The sequence below is a fragment of the Polypterus senegalus genome, chromosome 4 (genome assembly GCF_016835505.1).
Source record: "Polypterus senegalus isolate Bchr_013 chromosome 4, ASM1683550v1, whole genome shotgun sequence".
NCBI classification, from domain to species: Eukaryota; Metazoa; Chordata; class Cladistia; order Polypteriformes; family Polypteridae; genus Polypterus; species Polypterus senegalus.
The window spans coordinates 207,074,293-207,101,247 of record NC_053157.1 but is presented as its reverse complement, the minus strand read 5'-3'; the positions used below and the strand labels follow the sequence as shown (position 1 = coordinate 207,101,247).

The 26,955-nt window shown below is 38.1% G+C and overlaps 1 protein-coding gene and 1 long non-coding RNA gene across 2 annotated transcripts in view; both read right to left on the bottom strand.

Annotated features, from left to right (window-relative positions):
• The window catches only part of LOC120528790 (meiosis 1 associated protein), a 131,513-nt gene extending 122,705 nt beyond the window's left edge, over window positions 1-8,808 (bottom strand). Inside the window, exon 1 of the mRNA XM_039752918.1 lies at window positions 8,716-8,808. Coding sequence (XP_039608852.1) covers window positions 8,716-8,763 — 48 coding nt within the window. The 5' untranslated portion in view covers window positions 8,764-8,808. The remainder of the gene's footprint in view (window positions 1-8,715) is intronic.
• Window positions 8,809-8,819: 11 nt separating this feature from the next.
• On the bottom strand, window positions 8,820-23,234 carry LOC120528655. Its single transcript, XR_005633584.1, has 3 exons — window positions 23,171-23,234; window positions 11,067-11,358; window positions 8,820-8,901 (listed from the first exon to the last, which is right to left on the bottom strand). It is a non-coding gene; the product is annotated as an uncharacterized LOC120528655 (long non-coding RNA).
• Between the last annotated feature and the right edge of the window lie 3,721 nt (window positions 23,235-26,955).

The following is a 26,955-nucleotide window of genomic DNA, read 5'->3' as shown; positions in this document are numbered from 1 at the left end:
ATAGGATCGGAATTCCTATTGAGCATGGAAATCTGTTTACAGGAGTTGCCTCTGGGATAGATGCAAATCTCCCTTTTGGCAGGGGGTTTGCCATCTTCTCCGACGAAAATTGCTGCAACATCGGTGTGACATGCTGGAGCATTGTATCGTCGTAAATCCTGTCCAGTGTTTTCCTTGAAAACCATTCGTACAGATGCTGTTGGATTGGACTGAGCGATTTCATGCATGTATTTGTATGATATAGCGAAGGGGTTGATGGTTCTAAGCATGGAATCTAGTTGGAGAAGTAAATTTTCGCTGCATGCGGTGTTTGCTTTATTTTGTAAGCATACTTCAGTAGCTTGCACTGTATCAAAAACCTACAACTGTCCATATCCTGGAGAGGTTGAAGTGTTAGCTTATAGTGGAGAGATTTTGTGATAAGTATGCCCGTGTATTTTAAAACAATATGGTCCGTGGCCAGGAAGTTGAGTTATCTGTGGAAGAGGAATAGGAATCGAGAAATGCGTGTGGCCGGGACCGGTTTTGATGAGGAGCCGCAGGCAGAGTGGGAAAGGGTTTGGAAGAGCATGAATAGGAATCAAGAAATGTCGTGTCGGCTGTGTGTGGGCGGGACTGGTTTTGAAGTGGAAGCAGGACGAACCAGAAGAGAAATATATATATAAGAGATATATATACTGCACAGTAGTCTGTTTTAACACTAGAATTACCAACGCCTACAAAAAAACTCGTAAACCCAGCCCACCTTAAATCCGTTTGTATCTTTCCATCAGCATCTTTTGTTTTGCAAATGTCTCGATAAGAGCAAGCAGCCTACTATCCCATCCTCCCATCGACGCAGAAACAGCAAAAATCCCTCACTCAGCTCAAGCCTTAGTTGCATAAACTGTTTATCCCTTTTCACACCATTCTTTGTAAACCCTAGAAATGGTTGTGCGTGAAAATCCCAGTAACTGAGCAGATTGTGAAATACTCAGACCGGCACGTCTGGCACCAACAACCATGCCACGCTCAAAATTGCTTAAATCACCTTTCTTTCCCATTCTGACATTCAGTTTGGGAGTTCAGGAGATTGTCTTGACCAGGACCACACCCCTAAATGCATTGAAGCAACTGCCATGTGATTGGTTGATTAGATAATTGCGTTAATGAGAAATTGAACAGGTGTTCCTAATAATCCTTTAGGTGATATCTATCTCTATATATCTCTCTATATCTATACACACACACACACATACATACATATATACACAAACACATACACATATATACATAAACTCAGCAAAAAAAGAAACGTCCCTTTTTCAGGACTGTGTATTTCAACAATAATGTTTTAAAAATCCAAATAACTTTACAGATCTTCATTGTAAAGGGTTTAAACAATGTTTTCCATACATGTTCAATTAACCATAATCAATTAATTCACATGCATCTGTGGAATGGTCGTTAAGACCTTAACAGCTTACAGAAAGTAGGCATTTAAGGTCACAGTTCTAAAAACGCAGGACACTAAAGGGACTTGTCTACCGACTGTGAAAAACACCCAAAGAAAATGCCCAGGGTCCCTGCTCATCTGCGTGAACGTGCATTAGGCATGCTGCAGGGAGGCATGAGGACTGCTGATGTGGCTAGGGCAATAAATTGCCATGTCCGCACTGTGAGACGCCTAAGACAGCGCTACAGGGAGACAGGAAGGACAGCTGATCATCTTCACAGTGGAAGACCACACCTGCGTGACAGGTACAGGATGGCCACAACAACTGCCCGAGTCACACCAGGAACACACAATCCCTTCATCAGTGCTCAGACTGTCCGCAATAGGCTGAGAGAGGCTGCACTGAGGGCTTGTAGGCCTGTCCTTACCAGACATCACCAACAACAACGCCGCCTATGGGCACAAACCCACCTTCGCTGGACCAGACAGGAGTGGCAAAAAGTGCTCTTCACTGATGAGTCACGGTTTTGTCTCACCAGGGGTGATGGACGGATTCGTGTTTATCGTCGAAGGAATGAGCGTTACACCGAGGCCTGTACCCTGGAGCGGGATCGATTTGGATCGATGGCTCGGGCCATTCCCCCCAGAAATGTCCAGAAACTTGCAGGTGCCTTGGTGGAAGAGTGGGGTAACATCTCACAGCAAGAACTGACAAATCTGGTCAACTCCATGAGGAGGAGATGCACTGCAGTACTTCAAGCAGCTGGTGGCCACACCAGATACTGACTGGTACTTTTGAATTTGAGCCTCCCTTCATTCAGGGACACATTTTGAAACATTTTTAGTTTATGTCTTATGGTGTTGGAAAGAAGAAAACACGCCCGGCCCCCAAGGGCCGGCTGCCACTAGGCAGGGGACTCACCTCCCCGGACTCGTCAAACCGAGGACACCTCCTCGGCGTGGCCTTTCTCGACACCATGCCGTCCCGGGCACCTCCAGTAACGGCACAGTCCTCGGAGCCCGCTGAACTCCTAGTAGGCACGCCACCCGCCCGCATCAGGGAAGTATGGCCTTCACGCGGACCCCTCGCTGTCCGTGGGGTTTTTACCCCGCGGGGCTGTTTGCACGCAGCCCCCGCAGTACGTGGGTGGGATCCCCTGCTGCGCTGGGCCATCCACAACAAGATTTTGTTTTTCAGGTCCCCGCCTTGAAAACAGGCGGAGCATCCTGTCGACTATGCCAGATGTGGAGCCGACCCGGACACAGACAGGCGGACATGTTGTTAAAATACCACCACACATTTTATTTACAACTATTTACAAATATGGTCACTAAGACCCAGTCACGTGCACAATACCCCAAACACAGTCCTGGCCACACAATGCCTTGTCTTCCGGCCGCCTCCACACTCTCTTCTTGCCTCGTCCTGCTTCCACCCGACTCCAGCCTCGAATGAAGGGAGACTGCCCCTTTTATACAGGACCCGGATGAGCCCCAGGTGTTCCCGGCATTCCTCCTCTAGCCACGCCCCAGTGTGACAGAAGTGCCGGCTGTCCTCCCGGCAGCTCTCCGGGCGCCGTCCTAATTCTTCCCCCCAGCACTTCCTGGTGTGGCGGAACTACTGGGGTAACAGGTCCCCAAGGCATTGGGGCGCCTCCTGGCGGTGACCACGGGCCCCTACAGGGTGGAGCTTCCATGCCTTGTACCCGTGGCCCCCAGAGCAACCAGGAAGGCAACCCCCACGTGATCCAGGGCAGACCCACATCCGGTCCCTCATGGCGTCCCGGCCGGGTCATGGCCCCTGGCATCCCTGACAACATATAGAAATTATATATATATACACACACACACACACACACACACACACATATACAGTAATCCCTCTTCGATAGGTGAAAATCCGCGAAGTTGAAACCATATGTTTGTATGGTTATTTTTATATATTTAAGGCCCTTATAAACTCTCCCACACTGTTTATAAATATTCCCCGCAGAGTTATACAGCATAATCACTTTGTATTCTCTTAGATATTAGGTAAGATTCATTGAAATTATGTATATAAACACACTGTTTATATACAGTAAAACGTAAATATTATTTTAAAGATATTGAGTGTCTCCGATATCACATATGTTACAGCCATTACGATAGACAGGCCACCAGCAATAAATCTATATCTATATATCTATATTTATATATCTTTCTATCTATCTCTATCTCTATCTCTATCTATCTATATATATATATATATCCACGTTCCGCAGCAGAGAAGTAGTGTGTTAAAGAAGTTAAGAAAAAGAAAAGGGAACAAATAACGTAACATGATTGTCAATATACAGTCATTTTTTTGTGAGTGTTATTGAGTGTTGCTGTCATCAAGGATTTGATTATCATTATTTCTTTCAATCAGGTTTGCATTTGTAGGATGTGTTGTGTTCAAGTTACATTCCGTGTTTGTCAATCGTTGTAAAGATAACAGGTTTCATTCATCGATTCGTTTCTTACTGCATCAATAAACGGCTCGTCTTCTTCTTTATCTGAGACCTGACAGACTGCATGCACGTTTTTTTTTTTATTTATTTTTTTTTTTTTAAACACGGTCTTCCTTTAGCGGGACATTGACTTTTTCCACCGTGTGCTTTGTTTCCGCAGTAGCTACACTTATGAAAATATGCTTGTATGTATCAGACGCTTCATATGTTTTTGCTGCCTTCTCAATTGTGTAATTCGGTTTTTGTTCAGCACTCTTTGGAACCGTTGTTTTTTGTCTGTGCACTGCGTCAGTTCACGTGAGCCGCTCGGTGTACATGCATCGAAGTTTCCCAGCTGTGCTGGTGCCATGTCATGCTATGTCCACGGCTGTATTTAATGTTAGCTAAGACCCGGCACTTAAAACTTTCTCTCGCAGTTTCGCTGAGTTTGTGCCAAACACCACCCTGACCATCTCATCTTCCTCTGCATAAGCACAGTCCTTCACCCGTGAACATTTAGCGGCAGTGTTTCTATTGGATTGCCGCTGACAGACGGCCTTATATGGGCAGGCACTAAATTACAAACGCCAGCGGCAGCCTGTCTATGATCTTAATTTAAACTTTATGTTTACACCGTGCTTTGTTTCCGAAGTAGCAGCACTCATGAATATGGTTGTATATGTCAATCGCTCGCTTCTTATTGTTTCGCTGCCTTCTCAATTATATAATGCATGTTTTCTTCAGTGCTTTTTGGAGCTCTTCCTGGTTTTCTACGTACTGCGTGAATATGTGGGAGGAGTGATGATGTCACACGAAACTCCGCCCCCACGGCTTTCGAGCTCAACTCCATTACAGTAAATGGAGAAAAATAGCTTCCAGTTATGACCATTACGCGTAGAATTTCCAAATTAAACCTGCCGAACTTTTGTAAGGAAGCTGTAAGGAATGAACCTACCAAATTTCAGCCTTCTACCTACACGGGAAGTTGGAGAATTAGTGATGAGTCAGTGAGTCAGTCAGTCAGTCAGTGAGTGCTTTGCCTTTTATTAGTATAGATAGCAGCTTCCCTGTCTGCCTATCATATAGTGCCTTTCCTTCCTATCTATCTATCCCATTAGCTGTTTTTTTATATATCTATTATGCAGTGCCTTCCCTGTTTATTTATATATCTAGTGACTTCTCTGTCTGTCTGTCTCTCAATTACGCAGTGCTCTGTCTGTGTCTTATGAATCTTAAAAATAACAGTTATAAGGACACTTGTTCATATTAATTGCAGTCTCAATAGTAAAAACATATATTTAAAAGGAGCATTCCACATGAAAATATAACTATCTCATTAACTGACAGTGCATACCAATTTATATATTTTATGTCCGTTTGAGGTTAAAAAGAAAAAAAAAAAAAAAAACCACAACAAAAAAAAAAAAACACACTTTCTCCCCAGCAGAGAATCGAACTTTGTCTCTGAGGCACGACAGGCCTGCTGCGCTCTGATTGGCTGAGCAGTCTGTGTCAACAATCTGCGACTAGCCAGTCAAGGTAAAGTGAGACTTCTTGTACGTGCACAAGCTGCCTTGTTCTGTTAGTTTCTATCAACTGTGCTATTTGGGGGACAAGTGAACATGTAGTATTATACTATCAGTGTACGAGTTATTTTTCACCGTAAGTAGCTTGCACTGTTCAAACATACATGGTACCTACTGTAGGTATTAGCTTCAAAAGCTTTGTTGTGAAAACCTAAGATTTGGAACTTTGTGTTATTTGTGCATCTTTATTTTGTAAAGATGTTATTTATTTTTACTCTTTTATTTTCTTATTTGGAAACAGCAGAATTTGCACAAAATTTTATATTTTTGCCTGTCTTATTACAACATTTCTAAAAAATAATTTATAATGATCAAACAGTTACTCAGTAATTGAGTAGTCTTTTCACCAAATACTTTTTTACTCTTACTTGAGTAATTTTTTGGATGACTACTTTTTACTTCTACTCGAGTAATATTATTTGGAAGTAACACTACTCTTACTTGAGTACAATTTTTGGCTACTCTACCCACCTCTGGTGTAAATATATAGTTATTTGGAACAGATGCATTTCATGTGTGTTCCATGTCTACAAAGATCTATGTAAGTGTAGCACGACAGAAATGTTGAACACATGCCTAAAAGACAAACATGCTTCATGTTTTAATACTAACAACTACATTTTGACATTAAGTGTATAATATGTGAAGACTGAAGTCCAAATATCAAATAAGCACTTCACAAAAGGTATAACAAAACAAGTGCGCTTTTATTCAAGACTATTACTGAAAGAAAAAGAAATGGGGTTAGGGTACATCGTTGTTAAAACTGCTTTGGTAGTGCAGCAGTAAGAACTGCTAAGTCATAATCAGTGGGTCTCGGGTTCAAGCCTAGCCGCGTCAAAAAAGAAATGTTTTGAGTAGTGAGCTGCTCTTATTGCTACTATTATACAATAAAAAACACACATTTGATTAGAGTCTGTAACAGCCTGTGTAAATGTATGGTATTTGTAAAGGTTAGCTTTTTTTTAATTCAGTTTTATTCTCTCAGTCGCGTACACGCTTGCCCCGATCTGACACTGCTGTTTTCAAGGTGGACCAGATTTACAAGTTTTTTTCGTAGGATTTGGTAATTCTAGTGTTAAAGGCTGTTTCTCTCTCCCCCTCCAAATAACCTTTAACTCCCACCTGAATCCTAACTAATATCTTGTCTGCAACAGTGCATATGTGAAATACTTGAACAGCATAAAATGAGCAACAATGAGATATGAATGCTAAAAAAAAAAAAAAAAAAAAAGGATCAGGATCATATCCAAAGCTAGTGCGGGGGCTCCAACTTCTTCTGCTCTGTCCCTGTCCTGATTCTCTAGACCGGAAGAGGAAAGCACACAGTGTAAACCTTGCTACATTAACCAAATTAAATAAAGAATATCTTTGTATTCCACTTACAAGCTCGCCCACTGAGAAGGGTTTTACTACATGTTAAAATATTATCACCTGTCACCAATATTTCTTAAATCCAAAAAAGTCAACACAGTAGTGTTTTTTGCTTAAATATTTTGATATAAACATTCTATAATATAGCTTAACTATTTGAGCCCATAAAGGTTAATCTGCGTGGAGATTATTTCTAAATATTAATTCATTTAGCCCTATGATCTTACAGATTTAAGAAATGCAGAGTTCTTTTTTAATTCTGGTCATTCAAATTGTACTTGATAATAATGTTTTGATGTACATTTTTGGAATTTAACAGCAAACTGAGAAAGCCTGAAAATTAGCACAGCCCTGAATTTATTTATTGAACAAAGCAGTATTTTTAATTAGGGATTTAATAATGGGGTTTTCTGTTTGTGTTTTTTTTGCTATTTATCAACATGTAACCACAACCAAGGTATTTTGTGAAGATAATTAGAGATGGATGATAAATTATGCTATTATCAGGCTATTCAATATTGCTTGTAATAACTGTAGAAGTTATTTTTCCTAACATTTATTAAGTTCCATTCTCTTTCTGTTCACATTGTCCTGTACTGGCATGTGTTATTAATGTGTCATCACAAATGACTGATCCTTTTAATACATTTACATTAATCTATTGTAATTTTCACTGTTTTCCTGAACCATGATCCACTGCATAGTGCAGTCAAACTAGAACAATGGATAGGGGGACTAGACAGTGTAGTAATTAATGCTGTTGATTCACAGATTCAGAAAACCTTGTGAATGTAGCTGTACAGGTAAATGTGAAATTTAAACATTTTCTCCAGTGTATGTGTAGGTTTTTCTCCAACATAAATTGTCCCAAGCATGAGTGCAAGTGTGTGTGTGTGTGTGTGTGTGTGTGAGAGAAAGTAGGCCATGTGATGAACTTTTGTCTTGTCCAGAGTTGGTGTCAGAGCACTCGGTGCTATTAGGACTGGATCATTCTCCATGAAACCCAGTCTCACTATGCAGCCTTGAGCTTAACCTGCAAATACTTCAAAGTTTTCGTGTGGCATCTTCAAGTAATGGCAAAACAGCAAAAGTAGTATGTTAAAAATATACATTCATGATAAACATGGCACAAACATAAGGAAAAAAACAAAAGTCTTTATAAATATTTTGCTAGTTAAGAATATCCTAGAGATAAATGTTTTGGATCTGGTCAATCTGTCTTAACAAAAAAATCTGCTTTACACAATACAGCTGTGATCATAATTGGTAACATAAATACTTAAATATCTTCTAATACTAACAATCTTCAATTTTAAAGTAAATACACACAATGGTATCAGTTTCCCTGTAGTCAAAACAAATACATGCAAGGCACAGAGATAGAGATGCACAGAGATACACAGGGATACACAAAACATACTTATTTCAGTGCACTAAAGCACTGTAAAATCATTAAAACATCAGGCTAAATAAAGCAAACTTGTAACTTATAGCAATGACAACAAAATTCTCCAAAACCTGCATCATGCAAACATTAGTTATGGTTCACATAATAATAAGTTGACACAAGTCAAAAGCTCACTGATGTTTTATGTTGAGCAGATAGTGACTAATCTTGCTCAACTAGGAGTAGGTGAGGATTAATATTGCAGATACTATAACTTGTTATATTTTAGGCATCATTTGTGTGCACTGCACTTCTGAGCCCTCGTACACCTGGCTATGCTGTCACACTCAAAAATAAAATAACTTTTCTTTGTTATAAGATTGAAATGACTTTAGTACTTAAGGTGACATTTTTCTAAACATAATACTATTATACTAAGTTATTATCAAAAAAAAATCTAACCTCAACTGAGCAGCTGTTGACAGAACCTCCAGCACTCACATGACACATATATTGCTTGTACTGTAACACGCCGTCTTCTATAGCATGCTTGAAAACTTCTGGTGTCTGTCGTATACAACCTTCCTTGGGCATCAACCTCAGCTCAGTAATGCAAGAATGCAGCCTAGAAAAGTTTCCCTTCACTTGCTGCAATAAAAGAAATAACACAATTTATAGTCTTTTAAAAGTCTATAAGCAAATGTATAAAATAGTGGTATGTAATCCACGTCCACAGTTTGAAAATGACAAAGACCCAAAATGAAAACAACAGTTAATGAAACATTACTTAATGAGCAAGCTTTCTTTTTAACATATTATACAAGTAATAGGTTTTTATGTGTGGCTGGGGGCACTGTTTTTTGTTTTTATTATATATATTTTTTTAGCTTCTGTAAAATTTTAATTTCTCCTTGGGAACAAATAAAGTATCATTTATCTAATTTAAAAGTAATACTCCATCGAAAAATTACATTTTTATATGCTATTTACCCCAGGCAGTTTGTAGTAATGGCAAAGAAAAAAATATTAATTCCGTATTTTCATGCAGAATGGAGAGAAAAAAAAGTTTGACACAATGCAAGCCAATAGTGACGCTGTACAACAACAATTTGAAAAACTGTCCATGGGGAAAAAAAAACCAAAATCTATATTATTCGTATCACATAAACCATGTTAGTCAACCAGCTGTATGCCCATAACATTAAACACCTGCTTTTATTGCTAAAATAATGTTGTTAAATGTACACTTCAGGGAAAATCAGTATACATCATAAACAAGAAACTAAAGCCTCATGAGAACACCTTTTTGGAACTGAATACAGGAATCTTCATCAATTAATGAGACAGATGGGGGAATCTTCAAACTACAAAGTATATGGGGTAAGTAACATATAGAAAAACTTGTGTTACCTGTCTAAGATGGGTTGAAATACAAGTAAACAACATACCATTTGGTATGGTACCCATAAAAGTAGTGTTAATATGTTTGTAGAGCACCATTAATTTGGAATGTGTTTTGTAATGCATGTATTGCATTGCATTCTTCATTCCAACAGATGGTGCATCACAAACATTAGCTCTACTTTTATGAATCCCATGCTAAATGGCATATAACAGAGACATAACCAGCCGGACACAGATGCACAGATACAAAAGCACACAGTTGTGGATATGTCATTTTTTTTCCAATTCTAGCTAATCCACTGGTGTGGCACTATAACATAATACTGCTTCTTATAGTTTGTATACCACCAAAAGCTAGCAGCTTTCTGAATTTAAGCCCATCTAAATTTTTTCTTTACCTTAAGACTCTGTGCACTGTAAAGAAACTCCACTGAATGTAAGTAGCATCTCCTGCTAATCTCTGGGTCCCAGTCTGCAGTTAAGAGTATTCAGAAAGTTGATAGTCAAGTTGGCTTTACATGTCAGTAGGTCTTGGTTAGGTCCTTCTTGGACTACAGCTTTCAGACAGGTTTGGGGCTAGTATAAACCTTTGATCACTAATAACCCATTTTATGTAACATCACAGTTTAAGGATCACCAATATATATTACACTACACATTCTGCTCACATCTTAACTATTGGGCACTGGGACAATGACATCCTGTACTCCTTAAAACTCCATAATTAAAATTTACATTAAGAGGACCAGGTCAAAAAATGTTCCAGTTAATGGAATTCACTTATTTAAGTTATACTCAGTTACCACTCTTTACGCAATTCTTCAACAAGCTCAGTTGTTCCACTTACTTTAATCAATTTATTAAACTCTCCACAACTTCTTTTTCAACTCCTTGGTTATGGGAAGAGAAATTTCAATAAGACTTTTAGGCAAAGAACTAACATAAATGAAGGTTTGTTCACTGAATTAAACTGCTTTACAATTTTTACATTTCGTTGTACTGAAAATATTTAAACCAATAAACAAATTTTCCAAAAAAAACATAATGGGTTCTTGAATAGAAAGGTGATTTAATATGCATATTATTCGACTTATTATTCAATAAGTTTAACCCCTTTACCAATATGTAAATCATGACGATTAATGACCGATTTAACCAAAACCAAAGCAAACCAATTAAATTTCATTTTAATTAAGACTACAAAGAGAGCTTAATGCAATTAGATCACCAATACCAGCCACTACAGCTGTCAGTAATTGGTATGCTTAATATAAACCTGGACCTCTTTTCTTGTACATATTTAAAAGATAAAGCCTGTATGTATGGACAAAACAAAAATTTAATTTCTGCTTCAAGTTGAATTAATAATCTTCTCCTATCCTTTTCACAAAACCCTTTTAAAAACTTACCAGAAAGGGAAGAAGGCATTCATGCTGATTATGCACCATGTACATGCTAAGGAGAGGAATTCTGCATGGACCAGCCAAACTGCAAGCCAGAGAGAAAAAATTGGCCAGAGCCTCACACACATTAGAACAAATATGCCGCCAGAATGGTAGAGTCACATCCACTATTAAGATACGGGGAGGTTGCTTGCTGAATGCCAAAGACCATGTTTTCTGGCTATAACTGGCCTTCTTCCGAGAGTTCATTATAAAGGGTCTGAGAATTCAGTCCCTTTACTGTAACAACTCTAAATACCTGTACAGAGTAAAGATACAGAAGATTAGCAATACAAGAGTAAAAAAGGTGTTCTCTGTACCTTCAGTTTGTTCAACAATAGCAGAAAGTTTCATTGCAATTGAATATTTATTAATACATAGGTTGGCTCACAACACAAAGAAAAGGCCATAACCTCTTTTACTATATGGCAATAATAATATTTTACAACTCAAATGTGTCTTAACTAAAACATCAATACTAGTCCAATACTGAAAGACCTTGGGTTATGAATGAGTTTTGTTCCTATGGACATTCATATTCCACATTTTTATGCAAGTCAGAACTTGCACCAAAAATTTCTGTTAATGTCAAAAATCTACAAAAATGCATAATGCTTTATTAGATATTTTACAAAAAATATTTCAAATGTATCAATAAAAGGACAGTGAAGCAAAATTACTGCACTTAAATCACAAAACAAAATTTAAACTAAACTTTAGCGCGGGTATGTATAGTATGTCAACATTAATGCTATGTACCCTTCACGTTTTGATAATGATACATCACAGAGTTTGAAAAAAAAAAAAAAAAAAAACAATGATGGCAAGAAAATCTACCACTACACTAATGATGATTGATCCTCAGAGTGCCAATTCCCCTCCCAGCAGCTATGCTTTCTGAGATGGTATTGCTGCAAGGCACACTTGCAACACTGAGAATTAAAGCAGTAGGTTCTACCACTGACAACCTAGAAACTTTACCTGTGACTGAGCCTACCGTATGGCTGTGCACTCTGCCAGTTACATTTGATTATATTTGAGAAAGAAAGGAGAAAATGACAGAAAATGGTGACAAAGTACATGCTGGAGTGCATTATTCCTCAGCAGTAGAGATGACTAATACCATATGTATTCATCTGTTTCAAAACTAATATGCTCGGTTATAAGGTAAAAAATAGAAGTCATTATGTCACAAGCCGTCTACTAAAGCAGATGGCCTGCTAGTAGTTTGGGACCGAACAGGACTGAGGGAGTAACAAGAGAGGCACGTGAAAGGCAGATGTTCAAAACAGAAGACAATTTATTTATACCACGATGGAATAAAAAAAAAAAAAATTAAAGTTGTTGGAGGAAAAAAAGAACAAAAAAAATAAGGATGGACAAAAACGTATAAATAATCCAGTGATAAGACACAATCAAATTATAAAGGAAAAAAAAAACAAAAATAGAAATTGGGAAACACCAAGGCTCTTACCCTAATATAATCAATTCCCGTCCATGAAAAGTCCAGGGCAGCCTTAAAATAATACCAAAAACTAGACCCTGTTTCAGTCCAGGTCACCAGTTCAACTCCTCCAAAAAAAAACTCAGGAGTCTTTTTTTTTTGGTCCTCAGGAGCTTAACCCACTCCTTTACAGCAACCAACAGCTCAGCCACTAGGCGCCTCTTAGGCTGGCGTGCCTCACACTACCTATTCCTCTTAATTCTCTCCAAGCAATCCTTTCTTACTCCCTTTTCTTTTTCTCCCTTTCTTGCAGCCACAACAATACTTATAAAGCCTTTTCCATTGCCAGGATCAGCTTACCTAATCATAGGGAGAAACCATTTAAGTCTTGCCGGGAAATCGTACACTGCAAGTACAAATCAAAACAGCCAACAACAACATCTACATAATAAAACAATAAACAACAAAACAACACCACATTTATACCTAACCTCCAAGGTTACTAATAAACAAACTTAAACATTACAATACATGTACACTACTAACGCAACTTGGACTCCCCCTATAGCTGGCGTTTGATCTTCCCAGGCACCTGTGACTGCATTTAGCATCTGTGCCCTTGTTAAATGAAAAAAAAAAAAACGATCGGTAATAATGGTATGTTACGCGCAAAACTTGCAATCGAAACATACGGTAAAACATCGAGAAAATAAACTAAACAACCGGAGGGTAAGCCCAAAAATCTTTCTTCCCCCGTGGTAAACTTGCTGATATGTTGTTCACACTTAAAACTTATTGATAGTCCTGACCCATATCCATTTAAACCACCATGTATCAACATTACGGTGAGGCTATAGCGTCTCACATTACATGAAAATTACATGAAATTAAGTTAAAAAGTTAGTTTTTTATGTGCTCATTCATATCAGAGAAATAAGTACATAATAAAAGAGAATAGATGTGTCAAATACTTGAAATATTAAAAAAAGTGACATAAAAAGTCACAAAATCGTTGCACTTTTAGGCTTAGGATTTATATATATATATATATATATATATATATATATCTATATATATATATATATATATCAATCAACGTATTGGGCACCACTGCTTATATTGTTACAGGTTAATTGCAATCAGATGCATTAAACTAATAAGCAATTGTGACAGACAGGGGGCGCTATCGCTCCCTTGAACCCTTGTCCACAACTCCAGACACCAGGTAAAAGTCCAAATGCTGACTTTATTAAATCGCCACAGTGCACAAAGCACCCTCTCCTCCACTATACTCATACACAAACCAATAATAATCACAATAACACAATCCTCCAGCTCCCAGACGCGTTGCCACCCTTCCACCAAGCTCAGCTCGCCGTCTGGGAGCTCCCATAGTCCTTTTATATTCCTTGACCCGGAAGTGTCCCAATCCCCAGTCCATGTGACTCTCAATCCCTTCCAGGTCAGGTATAAGTCCTTTCTTTTCACCCTGGAAGCCTGTCGCTCTTCCTTTGACGAACTTCCAGGTTAAAGGGCACAAAAAAAGTCTTCAGTCCTCCGTGCAGCTCCCTCTTGCGGCCCCTGTGGTATCCAGCAGGGTCTTGTATAAAAACAACATGTCCCATTACTCCCTGCTGGTCTTTGGGGCACCTCCATACTGCAGGGAGTGCTCCATCTGGCCTGGGGTATTGGCCGGGATGACAAGCTGGCCACATCTCACACAATATGCGTTAATTTCAGTATATTTATAAAGCCACATCAGGGATGTGGATCTGAAAAACAAAGATAAACCACACAGGAACAGTACCGCTGCTTTGACGCTGGGTACCACCAGTCTGCAAAACCGAGCAGAGAATTTGCGTATGGCAGGGTATGAACTACTGTGGAAATGTGCGTGGCTTTACAGCAAGTTTAGGTTTTATACATCGCAATTTGAACATAGAAATATTCTTACGCAACATTTTTGTGCGTACGCACCGTTTATACATGAGGCCCCTGGAAACAAAGATTGTTCAGTATCATGGTTTAGGGGAAGGCTACAAAAAGCTATCTCAGAGGTTTAAACTGTCAGTTTCAATTGTAAGGAATGTAATCAGGAAATGGAAGGCCACAGGCACTGTTGCTGTTAAACCCAGGTCTGGCAAGCCAAAAAAATACAGGAGAATGTTTAGACAACCCACAGATCACCTCCAAAGACCTGCAAGAACATCTTGCTGCAGATGGTGTATCTGTACATCATGTTCAGCGCAGTTTGTACAAAGAACATCTGTATGGCAGGGTGATGAGAAAGAAGCCCTTTCTGCACTCACACCACAAACAGAGCCGCTTGTTGTATGCAAATGCTCATTTAGACAAGTCTGATTCATTTTGGAATAAAGTGCTTTGGAATGAAGAGACAAAAATTGAGTTATTTGATCATAACAAAAAGCGCTTTGCATGGCAGAAGAAGAACAACGCATTCCAAGAAAAACACCTGCTACCTACTGTCAAATTTGGTGGAGGTTCCATCATGCTGTGGGGCTGTGTGGCTAGTTTAGAACTGGGGCCCTTGTTAAAGTCGAGGGTCGGATGAATTCAACCCAATACAGTAATCCCTCCTCGATCACGGGGATTGCGTTCCAGAGGCGTGATAGGTGAAAATCCGCGACGTAGAAACCATATGTTTGTATGGTTATTTTTATATATTTTAAGCCCTTATAAACTCTCCCACACTGTTTATAAATATTCCCTGCACAGTTATACAGCATAATCCCTTTGTATTCTCTTAGATAAAAGGTAAGATTCATTGAAATTATGTATGTAAACACACTGTTCATATTCAGTAAAACCTAAATATTATTTCAAAGATATCGAGTGTCTCCGATATCACATATGTTACAGCCATTACGATAGACAGGCCACCAGCAGTAAATACATACAATGCAAGAAAAATTGTACACAGTAAATGTGTATTGTTTCCAGGACATGATCCAACCTGCGAATGTTGCAACCAAGCCCCAGCCTCACTGGGTCACATGTTCTGGGCCTGCACCAAATTAACATTATTCTGGCCAAAAATTTTTAATTACCTTTCAGACAGCCTTGGACTCACAATCCCTCCTAACCCATTAACAGCTGTGTTTGGGGTTCTTCCAGAGGGGCTTAAAGTGGAGAAAGACAAACAAATTGTGATTGCATTCACTACACTCTTGGCACGCAGACTCATTCTGATAAACTGGAAGAACCCAAACTCTCCTCTTTTAAGTCAGTGGGAAACCGATGTGTTATATTATTTGAAATTGGAAAAAATCAAATACTCAGAGGATCCATACAGACTTTTTTCAAAACATGGCAGGATCTAATCAGTAATATTTTAAAATAAGTTCATAAAGCACAGAGAATTTATTAATTTAGATATGTTTACAAGCCTTAAATTTTACGCCGTTGGCTTGCTCTCTCTCTCAGGGGTGGGAATCAATTTGTTCTTAATTCAATTTTTCTTTTTGTAAAAACTTGATTGCTTTGTATGGATTGTAATAAAATTAATAAAAGAAAAAAAAAGAAAAAAAGAAAGAAAATTAATTATGGTTACTCACCAACAATGCCACGATGACTTGTCCGATAATGATGAGTTTAATTTTACTACACAACAAAGGAGAGCGTTACAGCCCTTCTAAAGGAGCCACTTCAGGCAACTGTGTAGCACCACCGTTATTCTTGTTCAATCCAAATCCCTAAAGCAGATTCCATCCAGACTACTGCCTTATTACATCCACTTACAACTCGTCTTGTACCCTGGTTAAAAGGACACTGCGGCCGTAGATCTTATATTCCTTTCCTACTTTTTAAATAAAAAGAATCATAGCCTCATTGATGCCATAATGGCTTTTCCCTTCCTTCAACAAATCCAAAACGTTTACCTTTTCAGCAATCGTTAGCGCTTGGGCACAGACTCTGAAGCAGTAGCAGAAGCAGATCGTTTTGGAGCCTTAATGAAGGGCTTGACTATGCACAAAGATAAACACAAAAGAGCACAAAAGTTAACTCTTTACACAGCGAAACACGTTGATGCTGAATGAGCAAGACGAGACTTCCTGGTTAACACCGCATTCAGCACACAGGAACTTAACTGCATGCTCTGATTGGTTAGCTTCTCAGCCATCCGCCAATAGCGTCCCTTGTATGAAATCAACTGGGCAAACCAACTGAGGAAGCATGTACAGGAAGTAAAAAGACCCATTGTCCAGCAGAACCCGCGAAGCAGCAAAAAATCGGCGTTATATATTTAGTTATGCTTGCATATAAAATCCGCGATAGGCGATATAGCGAGAGATTACTGTATCAACAAATTCTTCAGGATAATGTTCAATCATCAGTCACAAAGTTGAAGTTATGCAGGGGTTAGATATTCCAACAAGACAATGACCCAAAACACAGTTCAAAATCTACAAAGGGATTCATGTAGAGGGAGAAGTACAATGTTCTGGAATGGCCATCACAGTCCACTGACTTGAATATCATCGAAAATCTATGAGATGATTTGAAACAGGCTGTCCATGATCGGCAGCCATCAAATTTAACTGAACTGGAAAGATTTTGTACGGAAGAATGGTCAAAAATACCTCCATCCATAATCCAGACACTCATCAAAGGCTATAGGAGGCGTCTAGAGACTGTCATATTTGCAAAAGGAGGCTCAACTAAGTATTGATGTAATATCTCTGTTGGGGTGCCCAAATTTATGCACCTCTCTAATTTTATGATGCATATTGCATATTTTCTGTTAATCCAATCAACTTAATGTCACTGCTGAAATAATACTGTTTCCACAAGGCTTGTCATATATTAAAAAGAAGTTGCTACTTTGAAAGCTCAGCCAATGATAAACAAAAATCCAAAGAATTAAGAGGAGTTCCCAAACTCTTTCATATGACTGTGTGTATATATATCGAGAGAGAGAGAGAGTAGAAGAAGCTCTTAGGAAAATACTTCAAAGGCCTGAAAATAAAGACATCTCACATCATTTGTTTAAAAAACTATATGATAAATTTCATTTTATTTTAGGACTGTAGGCCCATGTCTTTCACTAATTTAAAAATATTTTGCAGAAAATGCATGCATTTTGCATGTTATGAGAAAATAACTGGATAACTGACATTAGATGACACAAGTAACATGAGATTTTTGTTTCATGGAAGTTTTTCATATTGTTTACTATTATACATCATTAGTCGCGTTTGCCTTATATTATACAGTTTTTTAGCTCCAACCTCCATAAAAAAAATAAGACTAAAGAGTTTTTTCTTCACACACTCAGCTGCAAAATGTTTCAGTACAAACAAGACCTTGTAAACCAAAGGGAAATATTTTAAAACTACAGAAACTGAACCCTCAGTTCCTTAAATTGAATATTCTTAAAATCTGTGCCACGTCCTTAAATAGATTAAGCTGAATTCCAAGCATGCAAACAAAATTTTAGTCAGGGAACAAATGTTGAATGGCAGTAGACCTGGAACCCCACACTCAAAAAGCATTATTCACAGCACAGACAAGTAAATATTTCACATCTTATTCCATACCTAGATTCTTTCCTGTGGGGAAACTCCAGAACAAATGACAAACCACCCCCCACCCATGAAGAAGCCTGACTCTAGAGTAACAACTGCTCGGAGTCATGCATCCAAATCTATTAAGTCAGCACTCTCAAATCTTCTACACAAGCTCAGACACAATCTTGTGAATAAAGATTTTATATATTTTAATTTCTCCCATGCATTACTGCCACGAAAATGATCTCCTCACTGACTTGCAGGTTTTTAGCCCACATGGTGGCTCCACGCAGCTCCCTCAGACTGACTACTACAATATGCATACATAGGTCACCCAGTCGACAAGCTTTCATAGGCAAACATTATCTCAACATCTGGCTGTGGTATCATTGTTCCAAACATGTTTCACCTTGTTTTACATACAGTTAACATGGGAGTCTTTAGAAATATTCTTTATCAGATCTCTCCACTTAGACAAATCTGACATAAGTAGTCCAACCAGGAACACAAGGCTTTAAAACAACATTCAAGAATCTATAAAAGGCACAGGTCCTTCCTCTCTGCCAAGGTATACATCTAAGGACTAATATTTAAAAACAATTACAGTAAAAAGTAAGGAGATTAGGCGATAAAAATGTATATAGATTTTACAGTAGTTATATTCTATAAAGACAATGCATTCATTCATTTTTTTTAACCCACATAGTTTAGAATTTTGTCAGATTTATTAATAGTCTGAGTTACTTGAGGTTTAGAAAACTAATTAAAGGATTAGGTCAGCATCTTAGAATCAATGTTATATCCTCACAAATAAGGTATACACTGTGTGCACAATTATTAGGCAAGTGAGTATTTTGACCATATCATCATTTTTAATGCGTATATTCCAACTCCAAGCTGTATTAACTTGAATGCTTATTGGATTTAAGCACGTCAGGTGATGTGTATTTGTGTAATAGGGTGTGGCCTAAGGAGATCAACACCCTATATCAAGGTGTGCAGAATTATTAGGCAGCTAGTTTTCCTCAGGCAAAATGGGCCAAAAAAGAGATTTAACTGACTCTGAAAAGTCAAAAATTGTAAAAAGTCTTTCAGAGGGATGCAGCACTTTTGGAATTGCTAAGCTATTAGTGTGTGATCACAGAACCATCAAACATTTTGTTGCAAATAGTCAAAGGGTCGCAAGAAACGTCAAATTAGCTGCCAAAGATTTGAGAAGAATCAACGTGAAGCTACCAGGAACCCATTATCCTCCAGTACTTTCATATTCCAGAGCTGCAACCTACCTGGAGTGCCCAGAAGTACAAGGTGTTCAGTGCTCAAAGACATGGCCAAGGTAAGGAGGGCTGAAACCCAACCACCACTGAACAAGAAACATAAGTTGAAACGTCAAAACGATATTGGGCAAAGGTTTTATGGACCGATGATAAATTCAAACAGCCTTCTATTCTAAATGCATTCCTTATTTAGTTCACTCAACTGCAATTAGCTGTATATACATTGTTTACTATCCTTCATTGTTACACATGGTAAAGATTAACATCTTCCACTGAAACAGGTCTGGATTGATGCACAAAGGAAGTGAAAAGAAGTATGTTAATTCCTAGCTACAAAAAAATGTAATCTGTCAGAAATTAATAGGTGAGAAATGCCAACAGGCACACTGGCCTTTTAAATATGAAGCACAAAATACATTTCTACACTGTTTTAAAGAGACTGGCAAGCAGAGAAATATGTGGAATTGCAATCCAATATAAGTTTCAAGAACACAATTAAATGAAAACCAAGCAAAAAAAATAAAAAATATGCAAAAGAGAAATCACAACAAAAATATGAATTCCAAAAAAAATAAAACTATAAATCCATCCTCTTCTGCTATTGTTATTTTAAAAAACTGCCAAACAATAAAATACGTCATTACTTAAATGTCAAATGATTCATTTTTCATAGGTGTACATCACCTGAAATAAAACTGAGACATTCCTCCATACTGGAATGATAATTTCAGGTATAAAAGGCCACTGGAATTCTCTTCTTCCTGCACTGAAAAACATATACTTAAAAAATGAACATTCTACAGTATTTGTTTAGTGCAGAGTGGCATATGCAAACCTTGGAGATACTTTAAATACCCAATCAACTAACACAGTGGTTTCCAAACTCTGTCCTGGGGGATCCACTGTAGCTGCAGGTTTTGTTTAGCCTAGCATTTGGTATGTCTCCACTTCGCACTTTCATAGCGAGCACGAATCATGCATTTTACCTCTAGTTCAATGACATAAAAGAGCAAGCCCTTTTTTGCCTTGAATGTGTAGCAGGATTCTCCAAAATTCAAATCCTAAAAGCGCTTCTAGAGGCAACTTCTCTCTGTCACTCTCTGCCCTTGTTCACTAAAACATATTAGGGCCACGGAGAAGAAAAAAAAAATACGAACACAGTGAAGAAAAATAAGTGTATGTTGAGAATAAAGTCGACATGTTGACCTTATTCTCGTAGTTTATTTTGTCATTAAAGTAGAACGTCATAAACTCCATCTAAAAATCAACATTTCATTTACTACGATTTCTAAAACCTCGTCATAAGTAATGCAGCTAATTAAATGCTTTGCGTTAAGTGTTCCCTGACCCATGTTAATCAGTATGTGCTTCTTAAACTGGATTCCTCTTTAGTGAGAGGAGGCGCAGGCAGCGATCACCACACAGAATACATTAATGTCATGATATTCCTGCTCTATGAACATTTAGAATGCTAAGATAAAATACTTGATATGATTTTCCATGATGAGATGCATTAAAGCATGTATTAAACATGTGGGGGGCAACGGGGTTCGGGTGTTCCCTGCCTTGAGTTTGCATGTTTTTCTAGTGGGTTTACTCGTCGTGCTTCAGTTTCCTTTCAAAGTCATGTAGGATTTGGGGTTTTGTTATGCTAAATTGACCCTAGTGTATGGGTGTGCTCGTATTCACCCTGCTATGTGCAGGCTCCCCGTTCAGGATTTGTTCCTGCCTCATGCACTATGCTTGCTGGGATGGGCGCAACCCTGAATGGATGGCATAATTAAACATATGTTCCAAATACTCCATGTCCCAAGTTTATAGCTAGTTTTACTTTCACAAAGACGTTTATCGTGTGGTGATTGGTTATTTGGAGAAAGAAAAAGGAAGGATAGGAACTGGGCGTTTGATACGTCAGATAGGAAAGTACGCATGCAATAAAGAAAGCCCACTCAGAAGAAAATCCATTGAACTCTGTGTTCGTGTCTCCGACCACCAGCTCACGAACCTAACATTTACACAATATTTCAGTTAAACCAGCGCAATACCCATTCATACAACCAACTTGCTGGAGGCTCGTCACACCTGCCATAAAGGTTCTGTACACTTAACGTACATCTGGGGACCCCTTACTTACAGATGTCAGATTAAAATAGAAATACAGGACACTCTTAAAATCTCTCTCTCTCTCTCTCTCTCTCTCTCTCTATATATATATATATATATATATATATATATATATATATATATATATATATATATATATATATATATATATATATATAAATTTATACATGCCCCCTACACACCCAGACCAATATATTATATAAAAGTACAGACATGAGTTAAAAACATGAAGCAAGGATTTTAATGGGTTATGAGGAAAACAAAAGTAAAATCATTTGAAAATTAATTAATACAAACTAAAAAAAAATTCTGTAAAAGTGAAATCATTTGAAAAATTTTTATTTAATACAGACAACTGGGAAATATTATTATTTAATACAGGCAGTTAGAAAAAAAAGTGGGCCAAAGCACACTTTGTTGACCCTGTATGCTGCAATGCTGATACAGAACTGCACAGCACCGCGGCTGGAGTGTAAAACCGCAACAGTGTCGCTGTCCTCAGCCAACCATATAGCAGCTGGACAAGTTGCAAACCAGACAAGAGTTTCCTCGTTACATTTGGGTTATTCTCATCACGTGAATCTGAGAAAAGAAACTATAATTACTTATAAAGGTACAACTAAGTACCGTAACAAGGTAGTAAAATATATTTTTATTATGAAATTTGAAAATGAACTAAATACGGGACATTTGGGTGTCCCTGAAAGTTCACTACGGGACAGGGGACAAAATGATCAAATATAAGATGTCCCGTATTTAAGGGACGTTTGGCAACCCTACCCTTACTGCGAGGGAGCAGCACTTACCGCCACGCTACCGTGCACGTTTAATACAGTACATGCTTTAAAGCATTTCATCATGAAAATGATATCAAGTATTTTATCTTAGCATTCTAAATGTTCCGCGAGCAGGAATATCATGAAGTGAATGTATTCTGCTTGCGCCTCCTATCAGTACGAGAGAAAGTCAGTTTAAGAGCATTTACCGATGAATATGGATCGGAGAACAATTAACACAAAGCGTTTAATGTGCTACATTACGTTATGACGGGGTTTGAGAAAATCTACTAAATTAAACTTATTTTAGGATGACGTTTACGAAGTTTTACTTTAATGTCAAAATAAACTACGGAAATAAAGTGGAAATGTCGGCTTTAATCTCGACATAAACGGCGAGAATAAAGTCGATAACTCCTGTAAATTAGATATGGCTGTTAGTTTGTTAGTGAATTTTACTAATGCACCCATACTGGACTGAGCAAAACCCAGCACCAATTTAACAAAGCAGTATCTTTCTCGTCCTAACACCACACAGTAGTGAAAATAAAACTGTCCGAAAACAATGCAACCACTTTGCAGCCTCAAAAGGCCAAAATGTTGGTTTCTTTAAAATTATTGATCAATTTCAGTGACATAACACAAGGCACATATTACGGCTTGTATAAGTCAAGCGAGTACGCAACAAACTTACAACTCGTGGCGGTTTAGTTGTTTGCAGTCCTGCCAGCCAAGTTATCTCTGATGGGAGAAACGGATTGAACACCGCTCCCTGTCTAAACGGGCTGTTTGATTTTATTTTTAAGTAGGATTTAAATTGGACTCTGGACGAAGATGCAAATCACGCAAATAAATGGTTTTACAAAAAAAAAAAGAAATGAACATTTCATTACAAGTAATGAAACAACCGCCCAATACTCACGAGTTGATGGCCTTCAATTTAAGAACCCTTGAGCACGTCGCTCCTTTCAGAATAAAAAATCCCGCCTTCCCAGGTACCCACGCGAGCGACGTGATTTATTATTATTAATATTTTTATCTCGAGATTTTGAGTCGCGTTCATTCACCGCGTTCTGATGAGATGGCGAGTTTGTGAGGTGAAGAAATCACGCAATGTGAGATATCGAAGTGAAAATAACAGAAGCGGCACACGAATGTAAACATTTTCGAGATGTTATGAGGGGCGAGTGAACAGTTGGGTTGGGTTATATAAACTTATGTTCTATACTGTAGTTCTAAAAACATCTTCAGTGGCCATGGACAAAACGGTCGTTCGTTTAGTGCACTTCATACAATCAATCTAAACATTTAACAGATTTTTTATTAAGTTTAACGAGCTAACAATGTTTAAAATAAGGTTCTATATAAAGTTAAACCAACTGGTAGTGTGAAGGATGCGTTTGTTGGATCTTTGAGAACTGTTAAGAATACCGTACCACAAAATATACAAAGGTTGACACATGCTGTGGACATTTAGCGCGATGTTAGTGAAGCTTTAAACATTTCAGACTCACTTTGGTCTTTACTGTTTCCTTTGTTTTAAGTGATTTATACTTTCATTCTCCCATTTTTAAAGTCCGAGCATTCCAGGGGAGCTTTACGTGTCACTATCTTACAAAATGTGTTAAGCTCTGGCACGGCAGACAAATTCAATATCTTGCACACAACCTAGCCTGTGGCACTATCACCATCCACAATGAAAAGTGTGCCAGTTCACCATAACCCTAACCCCAGTCCTTGCCCCTTGGCATCTCAGTTGTTGCTTTGCATCAAGAGCAGGCTGAGACAGCTCCTCTGTGCCCTCTCCCACCTCTGTGGTTCTCTGAGCAGCTCCATTTGCATTTAATTTGTCAGGAGTCAACTCTTGAAGCTCCACGACTACTTCGTGGAGGTTTTGGCCAAATTTTTACAATACGTTTTGACTGTACACACATGACCAGCTGATTGAACTAAGGTGTTTCCTTGACTATTTAACTGAACCATTTGGTATCAAAAAACAATTTTCGTATTTCTGTTTTATTTTAAACAATTTAATCAAAAAAATTGTCTTGCCCTTGTACTAGGAGACAGTAAGCAGATCTGAATGTTGACTATTACGCATGCAAAGTTGACCTCACTTGTGAGTACCAGAAATATTTTACCACATATCCTTCAAGCCTGGGAAAACAGCTTTACATGATTTGGAGTATGCTATGAACACATTTGGATAGATAGATAGATAGATAGATAGATAGATAGATAGATAGATAGATAGATAGATAGATAGATAGATAGATAGATAGATAGGTCTTTATTCAATATATGCATTGTCACACACGTGCACATGGGAGACATCTTATTGGCTGTGAGAGCATGATAAGTGTGATTACCCACTGATCCAGGGGTTGGTAATGTGCTCTAATCCTTTTTCTCTATTAATCCCTCTGCAAACCAGCTGATTGAAGACTATTCCATCTTTGACATAATTTCCATTTTCCACTCTCCTGGATCTGACCCTTCCGGTATACCCACCAGATAAACCACCTCTCATCATTTATTGCTCAGTTCTATTCTACTGTGAAGTCGTGTCTGTAAAGGCTGTTTAATTTTCCAAACCACACATAATTATATTTGTCTGCTGCTATGTTTGTACAAAGCTGTCACATGATGGAAGGTCTGTGGACTTAAGAGAGGAGAATTCAGATGGTGCTTTGCTTGAACATTGTGCTTCAGACCTCTACAAATGCATATTAGAGCTTAACTTGTTTAGTCATTTGTTTTCTGTGAGGATGAGTCCTTTGATCTCTTTCAAGTATATATAGACATGGTTCTTCATACTGGAAAGCTATTAATTTTTATAATGCAGAATTCCACATCCATCCATCCATTATCCAACCCGCTATATCCTAACTACAGGGTCATGGGGGTCTGCTATTCTGTGGAAAAAGATCCTCCAGCCAAAGGCTGTCTATGGCCCAGAAGCAGTTTCAACTTGTAGACTTTTACTTATAGGTTTATAGGATATGTTTAGTTACATGTACAGAGTAAAGTATTAGTGTTACTTATAGGGTATCATTTGTGGTGACATGTTTGTTTAAATAGAACATTGCACTTTATTTACCTTAATCTACACCAGAAACATAACCCCATGGACAACACCAATGTACCCATTTACTTTTTGTATTTTTTTAGTTATTGAAAAAGATAAACAGCCTACCAATATATTCAACGGTGGAAGACCAGGACTAGCAATGCTGTAGATTGTATCTTCCTCTTTGTCCTTTTTCTATTTCGTAACAAGCTGCCAGTACCTGTAAATGCATTAATTCAACTTTCTAGGGTTTCATAACATTGAGTCTACAAGTAGGAATAAAAAAAATAGATTTTTGCAAAAGCAACTGACAAACTGTCAATCCTTGTTTCTTCTAAATGTCAGCCTAAAATTTTAGAGGCAACAGATGAAAAAAAAAGTTACAAACAAACAAAAATCATTATTAATTCCTCCTAATAAATATGGTGCCTCCATTATGTGTATTTTGTGGGCCAGACCTCAGGAGGCTGCTCCTCCCTGTTTTTCTAATTTTGTTAATAAATTTCCCAATTTATTAAAAATTCTTTTTGTATGGTCTTTGCAGGCCAGTTTTTAAAGCCTGCTCTCCCTTGTAAGACATTATGATATATTCTGGGACATCTTTGTATTATTGCCTTTTAAAGTCTGTTCTCCCTTTATGGTCCTGGCCAGTTTGGGTGAAGGCCCTGGCTTTCTTTTGTGGCTCATTTTAATTAATAGTTGCACAACACCAGTTTTAAAATATTAAATAATTATCATTTTGTCTTTAAAATAATTATCTTCTTTTTGGAATCTGTTTGACACAACATCATACAGTGGTGTGAAAAACTATTTGCCCCCTTCCTGATTTCTTATTCTTTTGCATGTTTGTCACACAAAATGTTTCTGATCATCAAACACATTTAACCATTAGTCAAATATAACACAAGTAAACACAAAATGCAGTTTTTAAATGATGGTTTTTATTATTTAGGGAGAAAAAAAAATCCAAACCTACATGGCCCTGTGTGAAAAAGTAATTGCCCCCTGAACCTAATAACTGGTTGGGCCACCCTTAGCAGCAATAACTGCAATCAAGCGTTTGCGATAACTTGCAATGAGTCTTTTACAGCGCTCTGGAGGAATTTTGGCCCACTCATCTTTGCAGAATTGTTGTAATTCAGCTTTATTTGAGGGTTTTCTAGCATGAACCGCCTTTTAAGGTCATGCCATAGCATCTCAATTGGATTCAGGTCAGGACTTTGACTAGGCCACTCCAAAGTCTTCATTTTGTTTTTCTTCAGCCATTCAGAGGTGGATTTGCTGGTGTGTTTTGGGTCATTGTCCTGTTGCAGCACCCAAGATCACTTCAGCTTGAGTTGACGAAAGTTGGCCGGACATTCTCCTTCAGGATTTTTTGGTAGACAGTAGAATTCATGGTTCCATCTATCACAGCAAGCCTTCCAGGTCCTGAAGCAGCAAAACAACCCCAGACCATCACACTACCACCACCATATTTTACTGTTGGTATGATGTTCTTTTTCTGAAATGCTGTGTTCCTTTTACGCCAGATGTAACGGACATTTGCCTTCCAAAAGTTCAACTTTTGTCTCATCAGTCCACAAGGTATTTTCCCAAAAGTCTTGGCAATCATTGAGATGTTTCTTAGCAAAATTGAG